Here is a 23,865-nt window from a genome sequence, read left to right as displayed (position 1 = left end):
TGCGCCATTCATTCTTATTAGAGATGAGCGAACTTGCCGAATTTCTGGTTCGTATGAACCAGAAATCTCGGCGTCTTATTCCCACTGTCTGCTCGCTCCGTGCAGTGGGTGGATACAGAATAAGGAACGCCTGGAAAACTGGGATACAGCCATTGGCATTGGCTATATCCCAGTTTTCTAGGCGTTCCTAATTCTTATGGGGTGACGTAAAGAGTTGAGTATGCCGACCGAGTTTTTCCGTCAGCCCTATAGCCGTACCCACGGCTGTATTCATTACACAGAGGCCGAAGATTGGTGTGTGTGTGTGGGGGGGGGGGGGGGGGGGTACAGAGATCAGAACACCAGCCTCCCCGTGATCTCCTGTGGATGGGGGAAAGTAATTTTTTTGTGGAATACCTCTTAAATCGAGTATCAAGGTAATCGATCAAGCTCAATCCTCAACTGGGCGCCTTGTGGTGCTCTAGTAAAGGAACATATTGCATTTTGTCATTCTAATTTTTGTACATTTCTTTTACACATACCTTGAAGGGGGCCCTGGCACCCGCCGCTCTGCCTAGCAGGGGACACCTGTTTTAATGCTTGCGTCTCCCAATGATTTTGATGGGGTTCATTACTTGAGTCAAGCACTCAAGCATTAAAAAATACTCGAAAAATGAGAATTTTAGTGTTCGCTCAACACTAATAGGCAGCAAAAAAAATAAAAAATACTGCTAGATTTTTAAACAATGGGAGAATATGGGCGATGGGTGTCTCTGTACAGTGGTATCGATTAGAAGAGTATGTAAGAATAATACACCAAAAAGATTTCTTAGATGAACATAGCCTTAACAGGATTTTACAGGCATTTCAGGTTTATGGCCTATCTACAGGCAACCCTACGATCAGCAGTTTGACAGAGTCGGTATATACGCAATGAAGGGGCCAGTGGTGGACACCTCCATGTAGTGGTGGTGCCTTGTTACTGCAGCTTAGCACCCATTGATTCATTGAGTTGAATACACAAAATGCAATGTGAGTTTATTTGCAAAATTGATTGTGATATATTATGAAAATACAAGAATTTAGGTTAAAGTGGACATGACCTTTATTGTAAATGATTGGCTATGAATGTTTATTAAGAAACTGCCATCTGTTGACAGCGTCGAATGGCCATATCTGTGGGCGGTGTTACAGAGGATGGGATTTGGACCGGTTTTCTTGTCAGCTATACAATTACTGTACTCGGCCCCAACGGGGCGCTTGCGGATAAATGGAGGGCTGTCGCCGGCTTTCCCGCTCTACCGGGGGACACGGCAGGGCTGCCCGATCTCCCCACTACTGTTTGCGCTGGCTATAGAACCCCTGGCCTCCCTATTGCGCTCGCACCCGGGGGTGACTGGCTTTAGAAGGGGATCAAGGGAGGATACACTGGCGTTATACGCTGATGATTTATTGCTGTACCTTAGTGATTCTTCCTCCTCCCTTTCTAATGTGATGTCCACGATAAACGAATTTGGGACTTATTCCGGCCTTACTGTAAATTGGGACAAGTCAGTTATTATGCCCATAGACTCAGAGGATAGTTTGCAGCTGGGTCCTGCCATCCCACTGAGGTGTGTTCACACCTTCAAATACCTGGGAATTATTATTTCTAGGGACGTTAGGGCCTATGAAAAACTGAATATGACGCCCCTGATATGTAAATTTCAGCAAAAGCTAGCTGTCTGGCGCAAATTGCCTTTGTCAGTGGTGGGTAGGGCGAATTTGGTGAAGATGATTTGGATGCCGCAATTGCTATACACTTTACATAACTCTCCTGTGTGGCTTCCATCTCGTCTTTTCCATAAGATACATGCTCTTTTTCGCGCACTAATATGGGGATCCCAGCATCCACGCATCAAATTGGACACGCTACAGCGGTCCAAAACTGACGGGGGGTTGGCAATCCCGAATGCTGCCATGTACTTCCTGGCAGCTCAATTGCAACACCTGAGGGGATGGGAGCTAGATGACGGAGGGGACCAAAATAAAGTTCTGATTAGGCACCACTTACGATCTGACTACCTGTTTGAAACCCTGGAGGCCAAAAGGATACTACTGCTCTCCCCACAAATACCTACATTATTGCTAATTCATAAGACGTGGTGGAAACTTAGAGATTTATATGGTATCACGGGGTATACACCGTACACCTCCATCTGGGACACTCCGTGGTTAGGGGAGTTACATTTCCTAGAGGGGTTTGTCACCTGGAGAGATGCCGGGATTCGGAAAATAATGCATTTATATGACGGAGGGCAGTTGAAGCGTTTTGACCAACTACAGAGCCAATTTGTTTTGCCCCGTACTCAATTCTATAAATACCTACAATTACGCCATGCATGTGAGGCGGAGGGGGAGGTTCTTGTGTCGGGGGTACAATATCTGCCACCTGTGAATATTGTTGGGGACTCAGATTCCACTAAGGGACTCATCTCCTGTTTATACCGCCACATTATTTCCAAGTATTTAGATAGGTATCCACTTACATTGAGGGAAAAGTGGGAGGCGGATGTTGGCCCAATAGAAGAAGGGCAGTGGAAAGAAATACTAGAAATGACACCCAAGCTGTCCCTGGGGGAGCACCATCGACTCTCCCACCTATACCTCTTACACCGTGTGTATCGCACACCACAATTTCTTTTCCGGATTAATGTCCGAGATACGCCCATGTGTCCCAGGTGTCATATCCATGAAGGGGGTCTTTTACACATGTTTTGGCGATGCCCCAAACTATTCCGATACTGGAGAGGGGTGGCGTCAGCCATACATAAAGCCTATTCAGTTGACTTACAGCAGTCTCCGCTGGTGTATATATTGGGCTACGTGGAGGATCTGGCGTTGAATACGGGGGAACAGACTGCAGTGGCTCGCATCCTGTTTATGGCACGTAAGCTTATTGCCCAACACTGGCTTGATGAAGCCCCTCCCTCAGTGTCGGAATTTGTGAGAAAGGTTAATTGGATAATTGGTATAGAAAAGTACGCATATGAGAAGCGAAAAGCTAGCAAAAAGTTTGATAAGCTTTGGGGCAGGTGGATGGCTGTGCCTGAGCTCGCACCCCCAGGGTCCCGCACGTAGGTTGCATTGAACCGCACGTAGAAGAGAGGCATGGTATATATCGCTGTCCTGTGTTCACCACCTGTCAGTGGGCAATCTGTACATTTGAGTTCAGAGAACTCTCTAACTATTTTCTTTTTGAACTATAGCTCAAGAACATTCATGGTGCACATATGGTTCTCAGAAAGTTGCACTTGATTTCTGTTTAATTGTTATGTGGAGTTGGATGGTTTCAGGGATGGGAGGGAGGCACGAGGGTGGGGGGGAGGGGGGCGGCGTGGAGGGCATACCCTCCAGGGTTCTTACGATTGTACGGGGAGAAAATCTGTTTTATGAAAAAAGTTTTTTGTTTTTTTTTTTTCAATAAAAATTATTCTGATTTAAAAAAAAAAAGAAACTGCCATCTGTTTTAACTTACATACATGCTGATGGCAAGGGTGTACTACTGAACAACACACACTTCAAATGATCAAAGCCCTCTCAAAACTAGCCATACAGCTTTACCCCATAGACTTGTGTAGAGAGAGACCCACCCTTAAGCTGGCAGTACATCTTACATAGTTGTCGGCTTAATATTTGTGGCTCATTTTCCTCTTCCCATCCACGATATAAACGCACTCTTGGTTTGGCCACGTGTGGATGTGTGCCAAATCTTTGGCTGTCCAGGCATGATGGGAATTGTAGTTTTTTAGCTGGAGGGCAGGCGGTTTCCCATCCCTGTATTAAATGGTCAGTGGGTTGTGCTGACCTTGAGTGACTTGAATTTGTATGGCCAGCCAGAGACTTGTTCGCATTAAAAATTTCCAGGAAAAAGAAGTAACAAGGACACCAAGAATGTGAAACGTAATTTCACTGAATCCTCCCGAGAGAATATATGTTAACATTTCTTTTAGTCAAGAAATGCTTTTTAATTATGGAAATAAAATCATTGACCGTGACCTTTCACATCTGGTCGCTGTTTTTTTTCTTGAAGCGACAGATGGACAATTGCGATACTACATGATTACTCTCTTCAGGGCAGGATCACACAGGTCAACATATTTCCAATGCAGATAATAGTTCTTGAGAGGACAACCATTTATTATGCCAGTGATGGAGCAGATAACGTTTGTGTCTTCTCTCTACTTCTGTGGCTCCAACCCCCGAATGGACAAATGACTGCAGAAATGATAAGCCAATAAGACTTATCAAGGAGCTAATAAGACTTTCTCCAATAAGAATGCTCCAGCATTTCCAGGGGCAGCATGATGCAGGCCGCCTTTGGCTGAGCACCCTCCCAGGTGTCCTAGCACATCCTGGGCTTTGGCTACATGCTTGTGGCCACTAGCATCTCTTCCTCCAGGCAGCAATGGGGAGCTGGGAAAAGAAGGTAAGTATAATTTTGGTTTTTAATGTTGGCAATGGGGTCCTATCTACGGGGGGGGGGGGGGGGGGGGGGTTACATAAAGGGGAAAAACTACCTTCAGGGGCATCTACAGAGGGCAAGCTACTTAGGATACCTAATAGAGGTACCTGCATACTCCTACCCAAACAACCTGCCCCTATAACAGCAGAATAATTACTGTTTGGGACTGTAGGGGATAGGGAAGGAGGGCAAGGAAAACTGTGAAGTCTAAAATGTCTAACTCAGTCACTAGATGCTAGAAATATACCGATTTCCCAGTGGCTAAAATCTAACTTTTATTGAAGATCCTCAAGTCCTTAAGTCTAAAATGTCTGGCAGGCTCTGCAGAGATGAGTTGTCCCTGGAAAAAAATTGTCAAGGCGCTCTGGGCCAGATGGAGAAGAGAAAGTGATTGCCTCCAATTAGAGAAGTCACCTGTATGTCACTAGATATAACAGCACTGTAATGTACATACTCTAGCAAATAGAGATACGGTATATAGTCATCCTTGTGTCATTGCGTCTTTTGAGCTGTTTTTGTAATAGACAATTATTTGGTTGGGGTGTCCTAAGGTAAAAAAAAAAAATTCCAAGGAGTGTCCCAAAGTGGAAAAGTTTGGGATACACTGGTCTAGGGTGTATGGATTTTCAACAGCTGATCCTATTTTCCTGGGAGAGATAAGTCCCCACCAGAGCTGTCTGGCTGCGACTTACCCCTCTCTGTAGAGCAAACCTGAACATTTGGCTGTGTTGAACATTAAAGTCTATGGGGAGGTTGGGAGTTAAAGGAGAAGTCTGGCCAAGTACTTTTTTTTTAAAGGCAAGGACAGGGGGGAAACATAAAAAACAGTCTTTACTTACCTCTCCCTGTGCCTGTCATCCGCCGAATGACCGGCCGCAGGACCCCTGCCGGAAGGCCACTCAGCCAGTCCATCAGAACTTGGGGGAAAATGCCTTCTGGTGAGTGTCCTGGGGCCGGTCACGTGGCGGGTGGCAGTCAATCAACCGGGTCGTGACGCGGCTCTGGTTGAAATCCACGAGCCGTCGGAGGTCCTGGAGCGGCAATACGGCACTAAAGAGGCACAGGGAGAAGTAAGTTGGGATGTTGAGAAGTTTTTTATGTTCACCCATGCTCCTACCTACAAAAAAAAAAAAAAGTACTTGGCCAGACATCCCCTTTAATTGTATGGCTACTTTTAGCAGTGAGAAAACCTTCTAAATAGGTGGTATAAAGCTAGAAAACAATTCTTAGTGTGTTTGTGTCATTTGGCTACTTTTCGCGATAAAGAGAGTGGACTTTCTTATGATGTTTGTATCATTAGAAAAAACTTTTGGCATGTCAGACAAGTCAAAATGTTTGTTTGACCATAATCTGGGTGTGCAAACCCCCAATGATTGTTAGATAAATCTGGAAGTAGCATGAGGGTGAGCACTACTTTCCTCGGCCTACTTCTGCCCTCTTCTCATCACAGGAGATAGGCTCCATCAACTTACTACAGCCCTATCTCCTGCAATGAGAAGGGGAGTTCAGCAAGTTGGGGGAGAAGTGTCTGGCTTGTTCTAACAACTGGTGGAGGCCTGAACATTGAGACCAAAACCGCTGTCTCTTTGACATGTCAAAAGTTTTTTTTTAAATGACAGGGACCTAAAACTGCCGACGTGTTTCAGGATGTGATTGTTAGCTCTTCCTCATGGCTTACAGAATAAGGCTACAACACTCCGATATGTATAGGATGTACATAAAACCACCCTAAAGTTTATTAGAAAGCTGCAGATCATTCGCTTACAACCATTAAGCTTTAGTACATAAGACGGGAAAGCCCTTTTGATGCATGAAAGACAGTGAACTGTGTACAGAGCAACACGGCTGTTGTCCCTCATTGTGTTACTTGAGAGCAAGCATTGCAGACATTGCATCAAGATTCAGCTGGCGCGCCGCTCGGTTTAATCAGCAGTATGGCATTGCAGGCAGCTCGGCTCTGTTGAATTGCCCTTAGAGCACACGATAATCCCATTGGTCTTCAATGAAGGAAAGAAACGTATACATCTAGGATAAAGCAGACGTTTAATCATACACATTCAGACAAAGCCTCATGGCCGTTCGTCGTTTCTCCATCAGTCGGCGGCTGATTAACTGCAGCAACATCTCTTCATTTTGCCAAAAATATTTATGACTTCTCGTCGCTCAAATAAAAAGAAAAAAAAAAAAGAGAAAGAAAAAAATTCTGTGAAGTAGAAAGCGTTTGAATCCAGAAATCTGAAGAAGTCGACTGGTGAATATTCTGCTCACGGGCTGACAATTGTTGGCTCTTCAGTAATTAGATCCCAGGAGTTTATATGCGCGGCTACAGCAGACTAAGGTTTACGGCATTGAGTGACGGGGCGTGAGATCATAGCTGCAGAGCGATGATGAAAGTGCAGAGATCACAGGCTGTCCTTCACAGGGTGGACGCCATCGCATTAGCTAAATAGAGATATAATTATTAATAACTGTAGCCCTAAACATGGAGGCGGTGTGGTGGAAGTGTTTCTTGTCTACAAGGCAGACACGTAAACTAAGGCTGAAGAACAATATCACCACCTATTCTTCCTATTATATTCAGATCAAAATGCTGGTTAGATACCAGGCAAATCTGTATGAAGCTCTTTTTGATTGATTTTACCTAGTAGCTGCTGCAGTCTATAGGATTTATGAAATTTATTATATTTTTATAGACAGTAGCGATAGTTAAATAATTAGGCCTCAATTACAGCGCCTTTTTGGGGAGTATGTCAGGCTATACATCGCCATGCGTTAACTTCCCTTACCACGTTCCCTAGTGTCCTTGGGCCTTCTCTGGTCTCTGCAGCTTTGCCTTCTGTTTCACACTGACAGACCACCAGCCACTCAGCCAATCTCTGGCCACAGGCAGGGCTGCATTTACCACTAGGCACAAGTGGTCCGGTTCCTAGGGCAGCACCAGGGACAGGGGGAAAGAAACAACTTTTTTTTTAAATTATTAATTTCTTTAGTCTCCCACCTCCCATCAGACTTGCCAGTAAATCTGTTTTCTTTTGGAGAAGGCGGGTGGTGGAATATGGTGGTATTTGTCAGGTCTGGTATGGTGATGTTATACAGTCACAGGATGGTGGTATTGGTCAGGCCTGGTGTGGCGGGGTTATGCAGTCACAGTATGGGGGTATTGTTCAGCTTTGGTGTGGCGGTGTTATGCAGTCACAGTATGGTGGTATCAGGCCTGGTGTGGTGGTGTTATCCAGTCACAGTATGGTGGTATTGGTCAGGCCTGGTGTGGCGGTGTTATGCAGTCACAGTATGGCGGTATTGGTCAGGTCTGGTGTGGCGGTGTTATGCAGTCACAGTATGGTGGTATCAGGCCTGGTGTGGTGGTGTTATCCAGTCACAGTATGGCGGTATTGGTCAGGTCTGGTGTGGCGGTGTTATATCTGACACCTGGAGCTATTACCTACCAATCTACCAATTCTGTGGTAAGAATTCCTTCAGACTCCTCTTATCATTGATTCAATGTGGACATTTGTTTGTTTTTTAAGTAGTTAAATGTTGTTAGTTTAATGTTAGTTTAATGTTAGTTAAATGTTGCCCTTAGACAACATTGGTCCAAATCAGTAGGCTTACCAGGAGCATATAGGGCTATATATCAGAATCCTTTCTGACCCATTGCGAACATAGAGAATAACATATAACTGAAAATGTGATGTGAATGAATTTAGGAACCCCAAATCACTAGGCACTAGCTACCATTTAGTGTGCAGGACAGTAAGGACTATAGATTTGTCTTCAGCAGTCATCAACCTCGATCAGCCAATGGTTGGCTGAGCTCATAGTTCTTGTAATAATGGAAAGTCATAGGAAACATCAGGGGACTGAGCTCAAGACTCGTCAAGAGTAAGGGTCCTATTACACAGAGCCATTTTTAACGATTAACGACTTACGATAAACTAACGCAAATGAGAATGTTTTATCGTTAACCTGAAATCGTTCACCATATTACACAGAGCGATAGTCGTTAGATACGATCGTTACCACGATCGTTACTATGATCGCTTATTCCTTCTGATCCCAGCAAAACAATGAACAATGTGCAATTACAGTGAACGATTAGTGAAAAAAATCCGAAACTTGAGTGAACGAATGTGGAATTACAGAGAACGATTAACGATAATTTTAGGTTAAGATCTAAATCAACGATCAACGACATACAAACGATTTTTCGATCGTAGCCTGCAATTACACTGAACGATTATCGTTTAAATTTGAACGATATAGCGATTTTTCGCACGATAATCGTCCTGTGTAATAGGGCCCTTACAGTAAATGAACAAAGCATTGGCCGTGCACACCTAATTTAATTTATTAGAACATATATAAACTAACAAAAGTTAAAAGTGTGCTTTTCTACGTTTTACTGGAGCAGTGGATTCAACATTCGTCTTTTTGATTTATTACACTGGGTAACGACCCGAGTACTTCCCACTTGCTCGATCCTGGGATTCTAATGGTATGTACAGGACAAGCACTGAGGGTGAGCTGACTGACATGTTTTTTATGTATACACTCAATGTACTACATTCAATTTTGTCCTTGGATCAATGAGGGTCTTAGCTGTCGGACCTCCATCACATCCATCAGCTTGTTATGCTTTACTCTGTGGATAGAGATGGGATTGCACCTTTAAATAGAAGGTCATTTCTTTAAGGACCAATTAAAATGATGATTGATGATTACATAAGGACCCACCTGTTCTACACATGCCCAAATTATTTATACATTATACTTTATAGTGTAACACTAGTTATATGTTATTTTTTTATTATATGTAATGTAATTGTACTGAATGGCTGCAGGACAGGCCACACACCTTAGTCCAGTCTACATAGGTTCCTGGATTTTTTGGCGTAAGGGCAGCTGTTGTACAGTATGACAGATGAAGTGACTGTCATGCAGAGTATCTGGCAGGGGCGTCTGGCAGCATCTGATATTTCCAGCATGTATCCACCTTTAAATGCTTCTTAACACTCCAATCAATCATTGTCAGTAGAGACGTCTTCACAGTGGGCAGCCCGATTAATCACATTTCTCCAGGTAATGAAGCATATGTGTGCGGCCTGTTATCCAGGACTTAAGATACCGATAGTGGTTGGTTTTACAGGATATGTCAAAAAAATAGACACCGTTGCTTATCAGCCTCGCGGACAAGGAGATGAGAACAGACGTCTAGAAATATTAAAGTGGTTGTCACCTACCGGGACCTGTTAACAGGAAAATAGTATATATTCCTGCCACATAGGCTGGTGCTTCTCTGGGGGTCCTAGCAGTTCCTCTGTGTATGTATTTGGCTAGTTCTATCATATATCATCTAAGGTAAGTAACAATGACCTGCAAGTATGCCATACATTGTCTAGTGGCCATTCTAGGTTATAGCAGCTGAGTTGTCATTGACTTTAGTGGGGGCTGAGCTGCAGTAACCAAGCATGGCCACTACACAACGTACGGCGCTGTCTACTTCCTGCTCTGTGTCACCATGTATACCGGCACCACAGCTCTGATTTGCAGGGGGCAGCTGTCAGGACACTATCTTACCCATAGTGTTCCCATTAAGGCTATATTCACACACCAGTAATGCAGCCGACACTACGAATATGCATCTGTAGTGCTCCGTGCTTCACGGAGCATTACATTCCAACTTTATTACCATAGCGATCTGGGCTGCAAAATGCACTCCGCATTACAGCATGTCCTTTTTTTTTTGCAGCACGGATCGCTGCCCCGTACATTCGTATCAACATGTGATCGGGGCCATTGAATACCATTGGTTCTATTTCTGTTTGCAATTGCTGACAGAACAGCGGATGTGTGAATGTAGCCTAACAGTGTCGTCTGTGCCCAAACTAGTAGGGTCATAGTTGGAAGTCAGGTAGTGTAGTGATGTACTGATGTGTCTCGTGTCTTAGTACAGAGATCAGAGGTTGAAGGCAAGAGCAGGAAAACCAGAAGCAGTATAGTTTGCACATATCAGAGCCCACAGTGCTAGTAGATGTGAGGTTGTCGGTCGATAGGGGTGGTGTAGCCATGTCAGCCTAGTGAGAAAAAAGTGGGAGCAGGGGTGAGGGGATTATGTAGAAGACCAGAACCAAGAGGAAGAGGCAAAGGAAAACCCCTGAGCTGTGCTTGGACCTCATACCTGGAACCAGCCACATTCAAATAACAGGCACACATGAAATGGAGACCACTGCTTGTATACTTATTTTAAAAGTAATCTGTCACTAAGTTTGTATTGCCTTAAATGAGGGCATAAACTAGTGACAGAAATGCTGAACAGATCGATGTATTACGATTATCATTCTGTCCAGTTGTTCTCCTAATATGCAGGAGAATGGACTGTATGCCACACCACTCCCCAGCTGTCTTCCTATATACACAGTATAGATAGATAACAGCCAATCAGCAGCCAGTGGGCACAGGGAGCTGGTGCTCATGAATATAGAGGACTACTGGGCTCACGCACATAAAGGAGAGGACTACTTATTGTCCATGTTATTCAGGAGGATATCTCTGAATCAGTTGCACAGAACAATGTAAGTGATACATCATTCTGTTCAGCTTCTCTGCCACTAGTTTATGCTACCCTTCGATAGAACCTACTGACAGAGTCTCTTTAACATGTTTTGTAGACCATATATTGTATACATAATATAAAGTGTGACTGTAATAGCTATTGGCAGGAGTGCGGTTTCTGATCACTGTAATAGCCCTCTAAAGGGTATAGCTGCTTGGCAGCGACTCATTTCTGTACAGTTAAAAAAGAGAAATAGATACGGTTTCTGTTGAATTGGAGCTGCATTAATCCAGTCTTGTTTGCTGGAAAGAAATGTCTCAACGGCCTTTGAAATGACAGAGTAGCTTGGTACTGTTACAACTTAGTATTGGGCTTTAATCTAATTTTGTTGCCCTTGAAGGGATATAGCAGATTAGCATTAATAGGTCTGTTGTTCAGTGCTCGGACCCTATTACATGGAATCAGGCCGGTTGTCATCGGCTGATCATGTCTTTTGGTCTTGCCTAAAAATCATCAGCCGCCTACTGTACATTGCTGCGTGTAATAGTGATGTACAGCTGACGGCCAAGGAGCGTGTACAGAAAATAAAGATCAAGCAGATCGGCACTCGTTTACATTGGTGATCAGGCCGTGTAATACGGTCCTTATTCTCCACTAGTTCACATATAACATGCAAAAACACAAATACCCCTGTATGAGGAACAGAAAAACTTCAGAGAACAACCTGGGCAAAAAAGTGATCAGAAAATAGATCAAGGAGATCAATTCTCAAAAAAATGTGGCTAAAAAATCTCATCCACAAGAGGCCATGCTGCAAGGCCCAGGTGACCACTGCTCTATACTGATGTGAATTAGAGTAATGAAGGCCCGGCTTATATTGTAGAAGATGACAGAGACATTTTATCATATTTCAAGGGAAACGATCAGTTAGAAGAACCTAACCTGCTGATATGTCCTTATAGCATACAGAACACTGAGGATGAAGGTAAATCTCTTACTTTAACCACCTCCCGCCGCTGCACAGTAAATTAACGTCGCTGCAGCGACATTAATTTACAATTGAGGATGACACAGGCACAGAAGCTGCGCCTGTGTCATCCGTGGTGGGTCCCGACTATCAGTGATAAGCGGGGACCCACCGCAACTCTCAGCACCGGAGTGAACCCTTTGGGTCTGCACGACCGCAGCATCTATAGGGCTCCTGACAGAGAATGCTCCCTCTGCAGAGGAAGAATTCTCTGTACGTGTCCATCGGCCTTTGTGAAGTGAACGCAGAGCCCCGATGGTAGCCATGGGCTTTTGGTTTCTTGGCTACGGAGGCTGGCGGGGGGAGGGAGGGAAGCAGTGCGTGCGCCAGGCGTGCGGCCGTATGCTCTGCCCCCTCCCTCTCTCCCCTGCAGCTGTCACACAATTGTTCCTATCTGAGATGGCTCTGGAAGGCCAAATCTATGTAAATCCAACCTTAAAGAGAACCTATCTTCTAAATCTGACTGTCCCTATTATTATCTTTCCCTAAGTCTATTTATAAAAATACAGACTGCAAAAGCAGTCTATGTTTTACTTTACCTAATCCTATGTGCAGGTGCAGTAAGTCGGACGCCATCTTGCTGACGTCACTTGCATCCCAGCATTGGAACGCACTTCTGGAAGGCAAGTGATGTTATTAAAATGACGACGCCTGGCCTTACTGCACCGAAACAGACTATAAGGTAATGTATAAGATACAGACTGCAAAGGCAATCTGTATCTTCATGAATAGATGAGAAGAACATGGACACTAGATAATACACAGCGATCTCACGCTGTATAGTGCAAGATCACTGTGTACTGACAAAGCTGCGGGCAAAGGATTATGGGAACATCCAGCTCGAGACAGGGAAGGAAAGGTGAATAAATTAAAAAGCGGCCACAGAATTAATTATATTTGTAAATATTAATAAAAATATTTAAATTAAATGAAGAAATAAAAAGAAATCATCCGTGATTGGTTCTCTTTAAGAGCTGTACAGAATAGAAATGGAAAACAGTGTTAGAAATGAGAAAGTCTTGTGGCCTTTGAGTCACTCAACTCAAGGAGATCAGTGACAAAAAATCCAAATCGAGTACTCAGTCAAAAGTCTCTACTGATGCATTGCTCCCTATAAATTTAAATATGCAAAAAATGAGTCCGTGGAGCCTTAGTTACGAGTCCTTCTGGGAAGGATATCCCTCCTGGGAATGAAAGCCTTTTGCCAAGGGGTACCTCCCAGTGGGGAGATCACTAAACCACCCTGGGACATAGCCCCCTTAAGTCCTACTCGGTTGCGAGTGTTGGAACATAAATAAATAGGGAACTACCAGGGTGGCCCCTTTTGCGTCAAAGTTTAACTCTGTGGCGAGTATTGCGACATGACAAGGGTTACCAAGGCAGGCATCCATCCACAGACAGCTGTTTCGGGGTATTTGTCCCTCATCAGTGTGGAGCAGGATTCCGGCTACCAGGGGCAATGACAAATAGACCAACAAAACACAGTAATCACTGAGTTCAAGGAGATCAGTGACAAAAAAACAAAACAATGGAGTACTCACTCAAGAGTCTCAATTGATCATGTGCCATCCGGACCCCCAGTACGGGGAGCAGATCAGGCCCCATTATTACCAGGTTGTATTGTTATAAAGACAAGGCAACAATAATATAAAAAAAAAATAAAAACAACAAAAAGAAGAAGAGAGATTTCAAGAGGAAGAGCACAGAGAGGAGCCAACATTAAATATTTTGATTCATCCTGCAAAGCTACGGATCACTGATCAATAGCAAATGGCTTTTTCTTTTTTTAATCACCAAGGGCAGAGTATAACCAGGCGTATTCCAGTTTTATTTCTTCTTGCTTTCTTACTTTTTTCCCCCTAAAACTGGCTGGCATTTATTAGATCTCTTTCCGGGATGAAGATCAGGCTAAGAATAGTGGGATTTACGCATTTGAGGTATTGACCTGAATTGTATGAGCGGTCATTTCCTTTTCTAATTTTCTGTGACTTCAACTATGTGGTCAATAAAGAAATAGATTGATGAAGGGGAAAATGAAATGTGGTCATAAAAAAAATGGAATCAGTTAAGTGAGCTTGGATCCAGTATATATATAACTCAGGGCATGGATGAAACATGGAGGAAGTACGTTTGGCACAATTATTATTGATTTACAAAGGATCAATTATCCTATAGTGTTTTCAGCTCACATGTTTCTACAGATGTTGGAGCCAACATTGTGAGCATGGTGGCACACCAACATGCTGTAGTCTTCTTACCCTTAGAGGTATGTTGGAAAGTTATACAAATTTGTCAATTACTTTTATTAAAACAATCTCCAGTCTTCCAGTACTTATCAGCTGCTGTAACTCTTGCTGAAATTGTAGTATTCTTTCCAGCCTGACACAGTGCTCTCTCCTGCCACCTCTGTCCATGACAGGAACTGTCCAGAGCAGGAGAGGTTTTCTATGAGGATTTTCTATTGCTGTAGACAGTTCCTGAAATGGACAGAGGTGGCAGCAGAGCACCATGTCAGGCTGGAAATAACACATCACTTCCTGCAGGACATACAGCAGCTAATAAGTACTGAAAGACTTGAAATTTTTCAATAGAAGTAATTTACTAATCTGTATAACTTTATGACAACAGTTGATTTTAAAAACATTTTTTTTCCCTTTTTTTACCCTTTAGGCCCTAGGCAAGTGCGATCCAGACAAAACGTGATACTAATTCATTATATACTCATTATATACTATATCACTTAGTGATTGCAGTGTTGGTTTCTGATCACCTTTGGAGTGCTCTTAGCTCACACAACAGCATAAACTTGTGAGGACTATAATTTTTCTCATTACTGGTATATAACTTTAGCACTCTCTCTTTAACACACAAAGTCCGTATCACCCAGTCGATTGCCTGCACATCAGACTATAAGGAACCTCATGAGCAGACACGGAGGCATCAGACCGCAGCCGCCCTATGTAGGAAACTAATTAGTTCAGATATTTTAGGTTCATGTCGGAACATTCTGTTCTAATTAAACTTATTTTTACAATAGAAAGTTAACAACGTGTGGAACGTCTAATACCCCGATCTCCAATATTTCACATTTTTCATCATTACACAAATCAATAACCAGGAAATTCAATTTAACGCTTCCTATCTTCTATAGCAGTTTTTTTTTCTTTGCTTGTTTTTTTAAAGCGAATGTCCACTGTTTAGTACCACTTAACTTTTATGGACTCGTGAGAGACAAACATAGCAGGGCCTGTATAATACAGCAAGGTGCACAGCCCTCCCTGAAAAACACTCAATGTTAGGATTCTTAACTGTTTGGGGTTGTTCTGAAATAAACTATAAGTGCCAGGTAGTAAAGTGGGGAGAAAAATATACTAATGAAAAATTCCCCTACATGATAACACTAAGGTTTACAGAGGAGATAGGGCAGAGCTACACAGTAATTCTGGTCATGACACAAGCCACGTGACCACGATGATCACAGTGTTGCTCTGCTGCATCCTGGCTAATAAAAGTAAATAGGGTCATGTTGGGACATGTACACTGTACACTGTAGCTGGGAATTCACCCAACCCAGATTTAGGTAACTGATGCTTCACTGAATCATTTTCCAAAAATATGTATATGAATCTGCCCTGCTCCCCCTACTCTTTAATATGTTGTCCCTGCCCTGGTCTCAAAAAAACAAAAAAGTTCTGTTGGAAACATAACAATAGGGGTTAAAAAGCTAAGAAGGTAAAATAAGTGGCTGTTCCTGCTGCCAAAAAAGCCTCTGATCACTAATGTAATTCATTTGTGCTGTGTTCTATTTGGAAAATGTCCCAAATTCCAAGCATAGGAATTATTGGCTGTGTCCAGGTTACATAAGAAATTAGCATTCGGTGCTAAACCACAGACCTATCAACTGAATGAGTTAAGGTATTGCGGTAGACCTTCGTAGACCGGAAGACCACTGATTAATTTTTTGTTATCTATTTGCAGAACAATCGATGCATCCCTGCAGCTCTTGACAACTACTACACTGAACAGGATACCAGCGCTCAAGGGAAGTTCTACACAGTCATAAATCACTACAACCTGGCCAAGCAAACCATCACACGCTCCGTATCCCCGTGGATGACTGTTCTGTCAGAAGAGAAGCTCTCCGAGCAAGAGACAGAAGCTTCCCAGAAGTCGGCTTAGTCGCATCCATACATTGTTTCTCAATGTCAAGAGAACTCGAAAGAAACTTTAAAATTAAAAAAACAAAACAAAAACATCTAAATTGACCGCTCCGCCTCTATGGCAATAAAGTGGTTAAGATTCATTTAGAAATTACTTGTATTTATGTTTAAGAAAAGCACGCTTCTGTATACTGGTATTGCTGTGCATACATAACTGTACAGATCATAAATGGAAATCCATCAACAACGAATCAGACATAGACAAACGAGTAACTTCACAACTGAGAAGCTTGCTCAACTTTTTCTTTTTATGGTTGTTTGAATTTATGTTGATGGTTTGGTTGGGACCAAGGTGTCCTTAGACGGAGTGTCAATGTGTAGGATAGTTAGTTGCAACTGAATAAAAAGCAAACTTTTTTTCCCCCACATAGGTTTAGATGAAAAATAAAAGCATGGTTACTGATAGGACTGTAGCAGTTTTGTCTAGGTCAAGGTTGGCTTAAAAACATAATCCCCAATTGTGATATGGTCATTGTGGATTTCTTAAGAACAACACAGTGATGTATAGGTTGAAGATTATGCCAACTGAGTCTAGGTCAGCGTTGACTAAAGTGAGACTTTACCAATTGTTTTGAGGTTAAGGTTGACTGTGTACGATTATACCAATTCTAGGTTGGTCATACAAGGTTTACTTCATATGACCATCCAATTTTGTCTAGGTAAACATTGGGTAGCTAAGACAATCTCAACTGTGTCTAAGTTGACTCCATATGACCATCTCAATTGTGTCCAGATTGACTAGATATGACCATCTCATATTGTGTCCAGGTTGACTACATATGACCATCCCAACTGTGTCTAGGTTAAGTAGATATGACATCTCAATGGTGTCTAGGTTGACTGGATACGACGATCGCAATTGTGTCCAGGTTAACTGGATACAACCATCTCAATTTTTTCTAAGTTAATTTAAAATAAGTCCACCTCAACAGTGTCTAGGTTGATTTCTAGGTTGACTAGATATGACCATTTCGATTGTGTCTAGATCCAGATTGACTACAATGCCAATTGGTCTATGTCACCAGATGGGATTATACCTAATGGGTTCGAGGTTTTAGTTGGTTAAATAAATACACGCTGATTGTATCTAGGTCATGGCTCACTATCTGTTCATTTGCTTAAAGTGGAATCTCCTTATGCGCCCTCCTCCCGACAAAGACTTATTTTTAGAAGCATAACCAGTGGATATTTTTCTATATCATATTTTCATTTTTTGGTGTAGAAATGATTTCTTTCTCAATAAGACTTATAACCTAGAAAATTAATCCGTCTTATCATTTTTGCCCTTAGGTCAGCTCACAGATCTGTTGGTGACTTGAAAGACTTTTTTTTTCCCGAAGCAATATCTGAAAAATTATTTTTGGAAAAATAAGTCTGTTCTGACATTGAACAAGAGGCTTGAACGCTCAGTTTACTGTTTTGGGCATTTTTTTTCCCTTTACATATCTTTCCACTTTATCAAATGACAGAGAGATGCCATAATGAAAGGCTACGAATGAATTGGTCTAAGCCTGTCAATGTCATCTTTCTTACAGGATAATAATTATGTTCTGCATTTGCAATAATAATACACAAATGCATACTTGGAATGTAAAATTCTGGATATTTTTGGATGTTTTTATACTTGAGTTCCGTGAAGTAGCAGGAAATCTTATGTCAGTGGTGGTTGTAATTCTAGATGATAAAAGCTGTGTTGCTGGTTATGGTTTCAGTAAATGATTTCAGTGATCACTAAGAGTTTCGAGACTTTATGTGTGGATGAAAGGCAAGAAATCAAGTGGAATTAAAAATGTAAAAAAATAAGCATAAAATCTACTGTAGTACTTGAACCTAGCCTTAAAGTGAGTGTTTATCTTTTAGCACCAGGTCACATTTAGGTCTATCATTCTGCGCAGACTCATTTCTTAATATATTTATGAGTAGGTTCAGCGCTCCATGTTCAGATACATTCTTGCTGTCTGCCGCCACGGCTTGGGGGCTTCAGCGCTTACAGTATGTGGTTTTATTTTTGAATCCAATGTATAAACAGTATACAGTAAGCTCTCCCATGTCATGGCCACAGACAGCAACAGGTCTATCGTTTAGTTTTATGGCAATGGATTTAAAAGAAGGAAAATAAAAATTTTGATCAATGAACAGATTAAGAAATAAAAGCAAATGTTCAGACACAGTTTGATTTAAAAAATTGAATGGTGTTCAGGGATGAGCAATTACTTTAGGCCTGATGTCACAAAAAAAAAAAAATACTCACCTTGCCTCAAACTCCCACTGCTAACTGTGCCTGGTCCCAGCAGAGTAGCATTGTTTGCTTTTTTTCTAGCAGTGACCTGCCTTGGTTAGTGATTGGTTGATCAGGCACTTCCAGTGTGTCCATAGGAAAGCAGGAAGCGCTGCTCAGCTGGGTCCCGACAAAATTGGGACAGATGTGGCATGGGGATTGGGGGCGAGTATTTTTTAAATTCCAGCCCTAGCTCCAACAATTGTATGGTGAACAGCCCCTTTAAAGCTTAATTATATCACATGTAATCTTGTAGCTCAGTGACATTTTTTTGCTTTTTTTTTTATTATTATTTAAAGGGGTTATCCAGTGCTACAAAAACATGGCCACTTACTTTCAGAGACAACACGACTCTTGTCTCCAGTTCAGGTGCAGTTTGCAATTATGCTCCAGTCACTTCAATGGAACTGAGCAGCAAAACCTGCACCCAAGTTGGAGACAAGAGTGGGGGTGTCTCTGGAAGAAAGTGGCCATGTTTTTGTAGCACAGGATAACCCCTTTTAAGTCCTTTACAAGTCCTGTTTATGCTAGAACATGCAGGTTTCCCCTAGACGAGTTATGCTGTGAACTTTTAACTACCTTACATACTATGTATATTGGACCAGGATTGTTCACTGCAAAAAAAGGCCTGATCTTGGAGAACTCCTTTGAAACCTTTATGAGGGATATTCACTAAAGTCTGGCATTTTAGACATTGGTCATTAGCTGAAGTAAGGCTGGGTTCACACTATGATTGTGCCATCCAAGGCACAGCTAGGTCATCATCCTGTCAAAATGGGATGCCAATATATCGAAGCACAGAAAGGTACAGGGCCCATAGACTTTAAGGGTACAAATTGAGTTAGCTATTGACTACCTCCAGGTCATTTTTCCAGACATACATTTTTGTACTTGTATATAGCAAACCATGTTTTAGGTTTCATTTACACACACATATGGCCAAAAGTAGTCCCTAGCTGACACCATTTGGCAATTTAAGACTATGGGGTGCCTTTACATGCTCTTTATGCAGACATCCCATTTTGACAGGACGCCGACAATCGAGAAGCTAGTGCACCCTAAGAAGTGAATTATTTATTAAAAGGCGCTAGAGTCACTTAAATAAATTGTTGGATCTGTGGCTGTCCATAAAACACAAATTGATTTCAATGGCGTAGCTCTCATCTAAAATTTACACCAATTTATAGTATACGCCCTGTACCGCTAAGCCACGCCCATGTTTTAGGAAAGTGCTGTGAGCGGTGTAAATGTTTGCACAAAAAGTTGACTTTTTGTACGTCAGAAAATGGGTGTACGTGCTGTGATAAATTCCCTTTTAGATGTTTTGGTCTAATTTGCTGTTGTAGCAATGGCAGTATATTGATTTTACAAAATACATAGCTACAGAACATACAATCTGTGGAAAATGGTCATTTGTAGAAGGTGGCAGAAGTAACAAAGGTCTCAAGCGTTATATTCTGTACATTTACTGAATGTCAGGACACTTTTCTCTTCTGCTTTGAGTGTTTGGAAATCGCACAAACTGGCAATTTATATGTTTGTATATGAGAACCTGAGGAGTCAGGATTTCTGCTTTATTTGTCCTTTATAGTGAATTACTGGTCATGATTGTTACCATTCTGCACATCTACACCAGATCATAGATTGATTCTCTGTATAACACCAATATGGTATATAAATTCTAAATATATGTAAATGGTAGACCGCTACAGGACACATACATTCTACACTACAACATATTAGATGTTAACATATCACACTACTGATTGCAGTAATATAACTGGACGGCGCATATAGGGCTCCAAAATCAAGTTGGCCACAAAGTGATGGCGGACTCATTGTCATAGGCAAGACCACCATTCCTTCCCCACACATTTTTATATATGGTTTGTGTAGGTCTTTGCCCTCAGGAGTCAAGCAAGTAAAGATGGCAGATGTGGGAGTGGGAAAGACTTATCCTGGATCTTCATGGTAGAACAAACTCATTATAATGTACCTGATAGAACCTTCACCCTATAGCTGCCATCTGTGCCCGTTTTCTGTTATAACAGGCCTGGATGTAAATCCCGGGGTCACATGGTGTAAACGTGGCCTGTTAGAACACTGAATGAGAATTTGATCTGTCATATCACTGGCAAGGAGTCTGCCAATGTAAATATGTAGAGGAGTGAGTTATTCTTTGTTAAAATTACCTATGCCAACATATTTCTGTGCCTATATGAGCTCTTTAGCTATTAGTGCATTGATAAACTGAATTGTAATCGTATGCATATTGCTTCAACTCACAAAATTCCTGCATCCATTCTGTGTGTAAAGTTTGTACTGTGGGCTACAGGTCATTTAATAGTGATTGGAGGCCTATGAGCTGTACAGTGATAATTGGAGACCAATGGGTCATGCAATAGTGATTGGAAGCCTATTGGTAAAACAATAGTAAATGGAAGCATTTGGGTCACACAGGGATAAGGGCGATACTTTGGTGATTAGAAGTCAATGGGCCATACAATAGTGACTGAAGGTCTATGGCATGAAATGGTGTTTAGGAACCTATGGGTACTAAACTGGTTATCGGAAGCCTATGGGTCATACAGTTGTGATTGAACACCTGTGGGTCATAGAATGATGATTGGCGGCTTAAGGATCATACATGCAGTAGTGAATGAAGGTCTATAGGTCAAACAATGGTATTAGGGGGCCAATGGATAATATAATGGTAATTTGAAGCCTATAGGTCATACAGCAGTGTAAAGGCCTGTGGGTCATACAATAATGATTAGAGGCCTATGGTTAATACAATGGTAATTTAATGTATATCAATCATTTATTTAATGGTGATTGAAGACTATGGGCCACACAATGGTAAATAAAAACATGTTAAAGAATGAGGATTTCTATACACAACCAAATAAATTAAAACTAAGTTAAACACTAACAAAAACATTCATTTCGGAATGGAAAACCAACATTTTTGGAAATAATGTTCATAAGGGAATAAGCTAGGATCCACCTTTCAACAAGAGATCACAGGGGCAATTGGGTAGAATGGTATACAGAAAATTCATGCAAAAACATTCATCTAAAAACATAACATCTCTTTCTGCATAATTATATAGACACACTAAGTGCGCACTCCTATAGTTGTTTTAGGTAGAACAGAACACTCACATCTCGCATGGTTACACTTCACTGGCACCACAACCAACACCATTCACATACAGCCCTTCACTCCCTCCTACACTAGTCTCCGACCTGTCTATTGATGACAAATAATACTTTAGGGACTTTAAATGTTTGCCATTATTTTATTCTCATGCTGACTGAATGTTTTATTTATTCTCTTTTGCCGGTGAACACTTTGATTGTTCCATTCTTTATTATTAAATAAAATGTGAAAAAATACCGTAGCTCTCATCTTTTTGTGAAGTACAGAATGTTACCGTATGAAGGTTTCTATTCATTGGGTATGAATCTTGCTCATATTCTTGTCACTGTAGAGCAAAAACGTAACAATGAACGATAAAATAAGGTACAATAAACATGAGCTCACTGAGTAACATACTGCTAGGGGTTAACAATCCACACGGGATAGACTTAGGAGCCTGGAGGAGACAGTCGATCCTGCTCATATGGCAGAGTAGTGGCCGAAAGGTTATTGTAAACTTTCAGAAGAGATGGGTTTACAGGTTTATATTCTTGTCTCAATAGAGCGACTAGCAACAAACGTGAGCAGACCTGAGTGATACACTGGTTCAGAGAAAGAGAGGACCTTGTCCGCGAAGGCTCACAGTCCATAAGGACTGGTAGAAGAGTCATTGTAGGTTTTCGGAAGATGTGCATTCCCTACACCAGGCAGATTTTGCCCTACACTTGGTAGTGGTTCGTCACAGAAGTTTGTCGAATGGTCAAGTAGAGTATTTCTTCAATCAAATATGCATAAACCCCTCAGTAATGGTCCTAAAATAATTCAGCCAAGTGCTGATACATCCATACAATATATATAAACAATACCAGGGTAGCTTCACACACACCATATCGCAGAGGATTTTATGCCGCAGATTTAATGTAAATAACTGAACCTCATTGTACACTCCTTTTGGGTTAGAGTTTTGTCGAATGGTCAAGTAGAGTATTTCTTCAGTCGAATATGCATAAACCCCTCAGTAACGGTCCTAGGCAAAACTTTTGTTTGAGTCCGGAAAATCCACTGTCAATGCTTTTCTCCCTTTAATTGGAGGAAGTGAGGTTCATCAGGGAATGTGTGAAACTATGGTCACATTGTTGTGCAGATAGTCTCTATGGAGTGTTGTCACTGTAAAGATAAAACCAAAGGTCTACTGGCCTAATATTGCAATACAAAGGCCCAGGTCCTGGTGGCTCTGGTCAAATGATGCTGGTGTGTCATCAGACGTCGATGTGCATCTCTTGTTGTGCGAATGGCACCGCTGATGCTCTTAGAAAGCGGGGAGGAACATTGTATTAATTTGACCCGGACATCCGTGCATCAATGGGCTCGGTCTTGAAGGGGTTAAGAGACATGCAAATACAGGGCTGGGCAGCGAGGATTGTCATAACGTTTTGGAGCCTCAGACAAACCAAAAATGTTTAGGAGCTCCAGATACCACCAAATAAAAGCCATTGGCAACATTGACAAGTTCCATGTATATAAATGTTCTTACCAGAGATAAGCGCAACTTAAGCATGTTGAATATTCGGCATTTGAATACCGGTGGCTGAAGTTGTTGTATGAAGCCCTAGGGAGTCCTAGAAAACATGCATACAGCTATAGGCTACTAGCTTGAGTTAGGCTAGTAGATGGGTGTCATAAGGTGACAGGGAAAGTTTTGTCACACAAGAGACTATTTCTCCATACAACACAGATTATCAGAAAATGTGGCTTCTAGAATCAACTGGAACATTATTAACCCTCTACTGTAAATTAAGACACCTGCCCCATTGTCTTGTATCAATACATCTCTCTTTATTGTAGAATGGTTGTAAAAAATACAGCATTAGAACCAGCCTGGATCTAACCATACTATACATTTACAATGATTTAGTATTCTATTACTCTGGATAAATTTCACCCTCTTAGAACAAAGACTGTAGTGGTTTTAGATGTCCCCCCTCACTATGAGAGGTGGACATCTAGAAGCAAACATATCTATATTAGAATAAGTAGTATTGCATTAGAATGACATAACTGTGAGCTTCAGCTCCTTAGAGAGAAGCTGTCAATGTGATCTGTAGGCAGCATGTTCTAGAGCAAGAAAAGACGGATATACAGTTCTGTGGGAGATATTTAGT

General features: G+C 41.8%; 1 protein-coding gene across 1 annotated transcript in view; it reads left to right on the top strand.

The window, feature by feature from the left end:
• Positions 1-21,960, top strand: part of NSG1 (neuronal vesicle trafficking associated 1) — a 63,341-nt gene extending 41,381 nt beyond the window's left edge. Inside the window, exon 5 of the mRNA XM_069977401.1 lies at positions 16,042-21,960. Coding sequence (XP_069833502.1) covers positions 16,042-16,242 — 201 coding nt within the window. The 3' untranslated portion in view covers positions 16,243-21,960. The remainder of the gene's footprint in view (positions 1-16,041) is intronic.
• Positions 21,961-23,865: the final 1,905 nt, after the last annotated feature.

The sequence above is a fragment of the Dendropsophus ebraccatus genome, chromosome 7, assembly GCF_027789765.1.
Source record: "Dendropsophus ebraccatus isolate aDenEbr1 chromosome 7, aDenEbr1.pat, whole genome shotgun sequence".
Lineage (NCBI taxonomy): Eukaryota > Metazoa > Chordata > Amphibia > Anura > Hylidae > Dendropsophus > Dendropsophus ebraccatus.
This window is presented reverse-complemented; position numbering and strand designations above follow the sequence as displayed.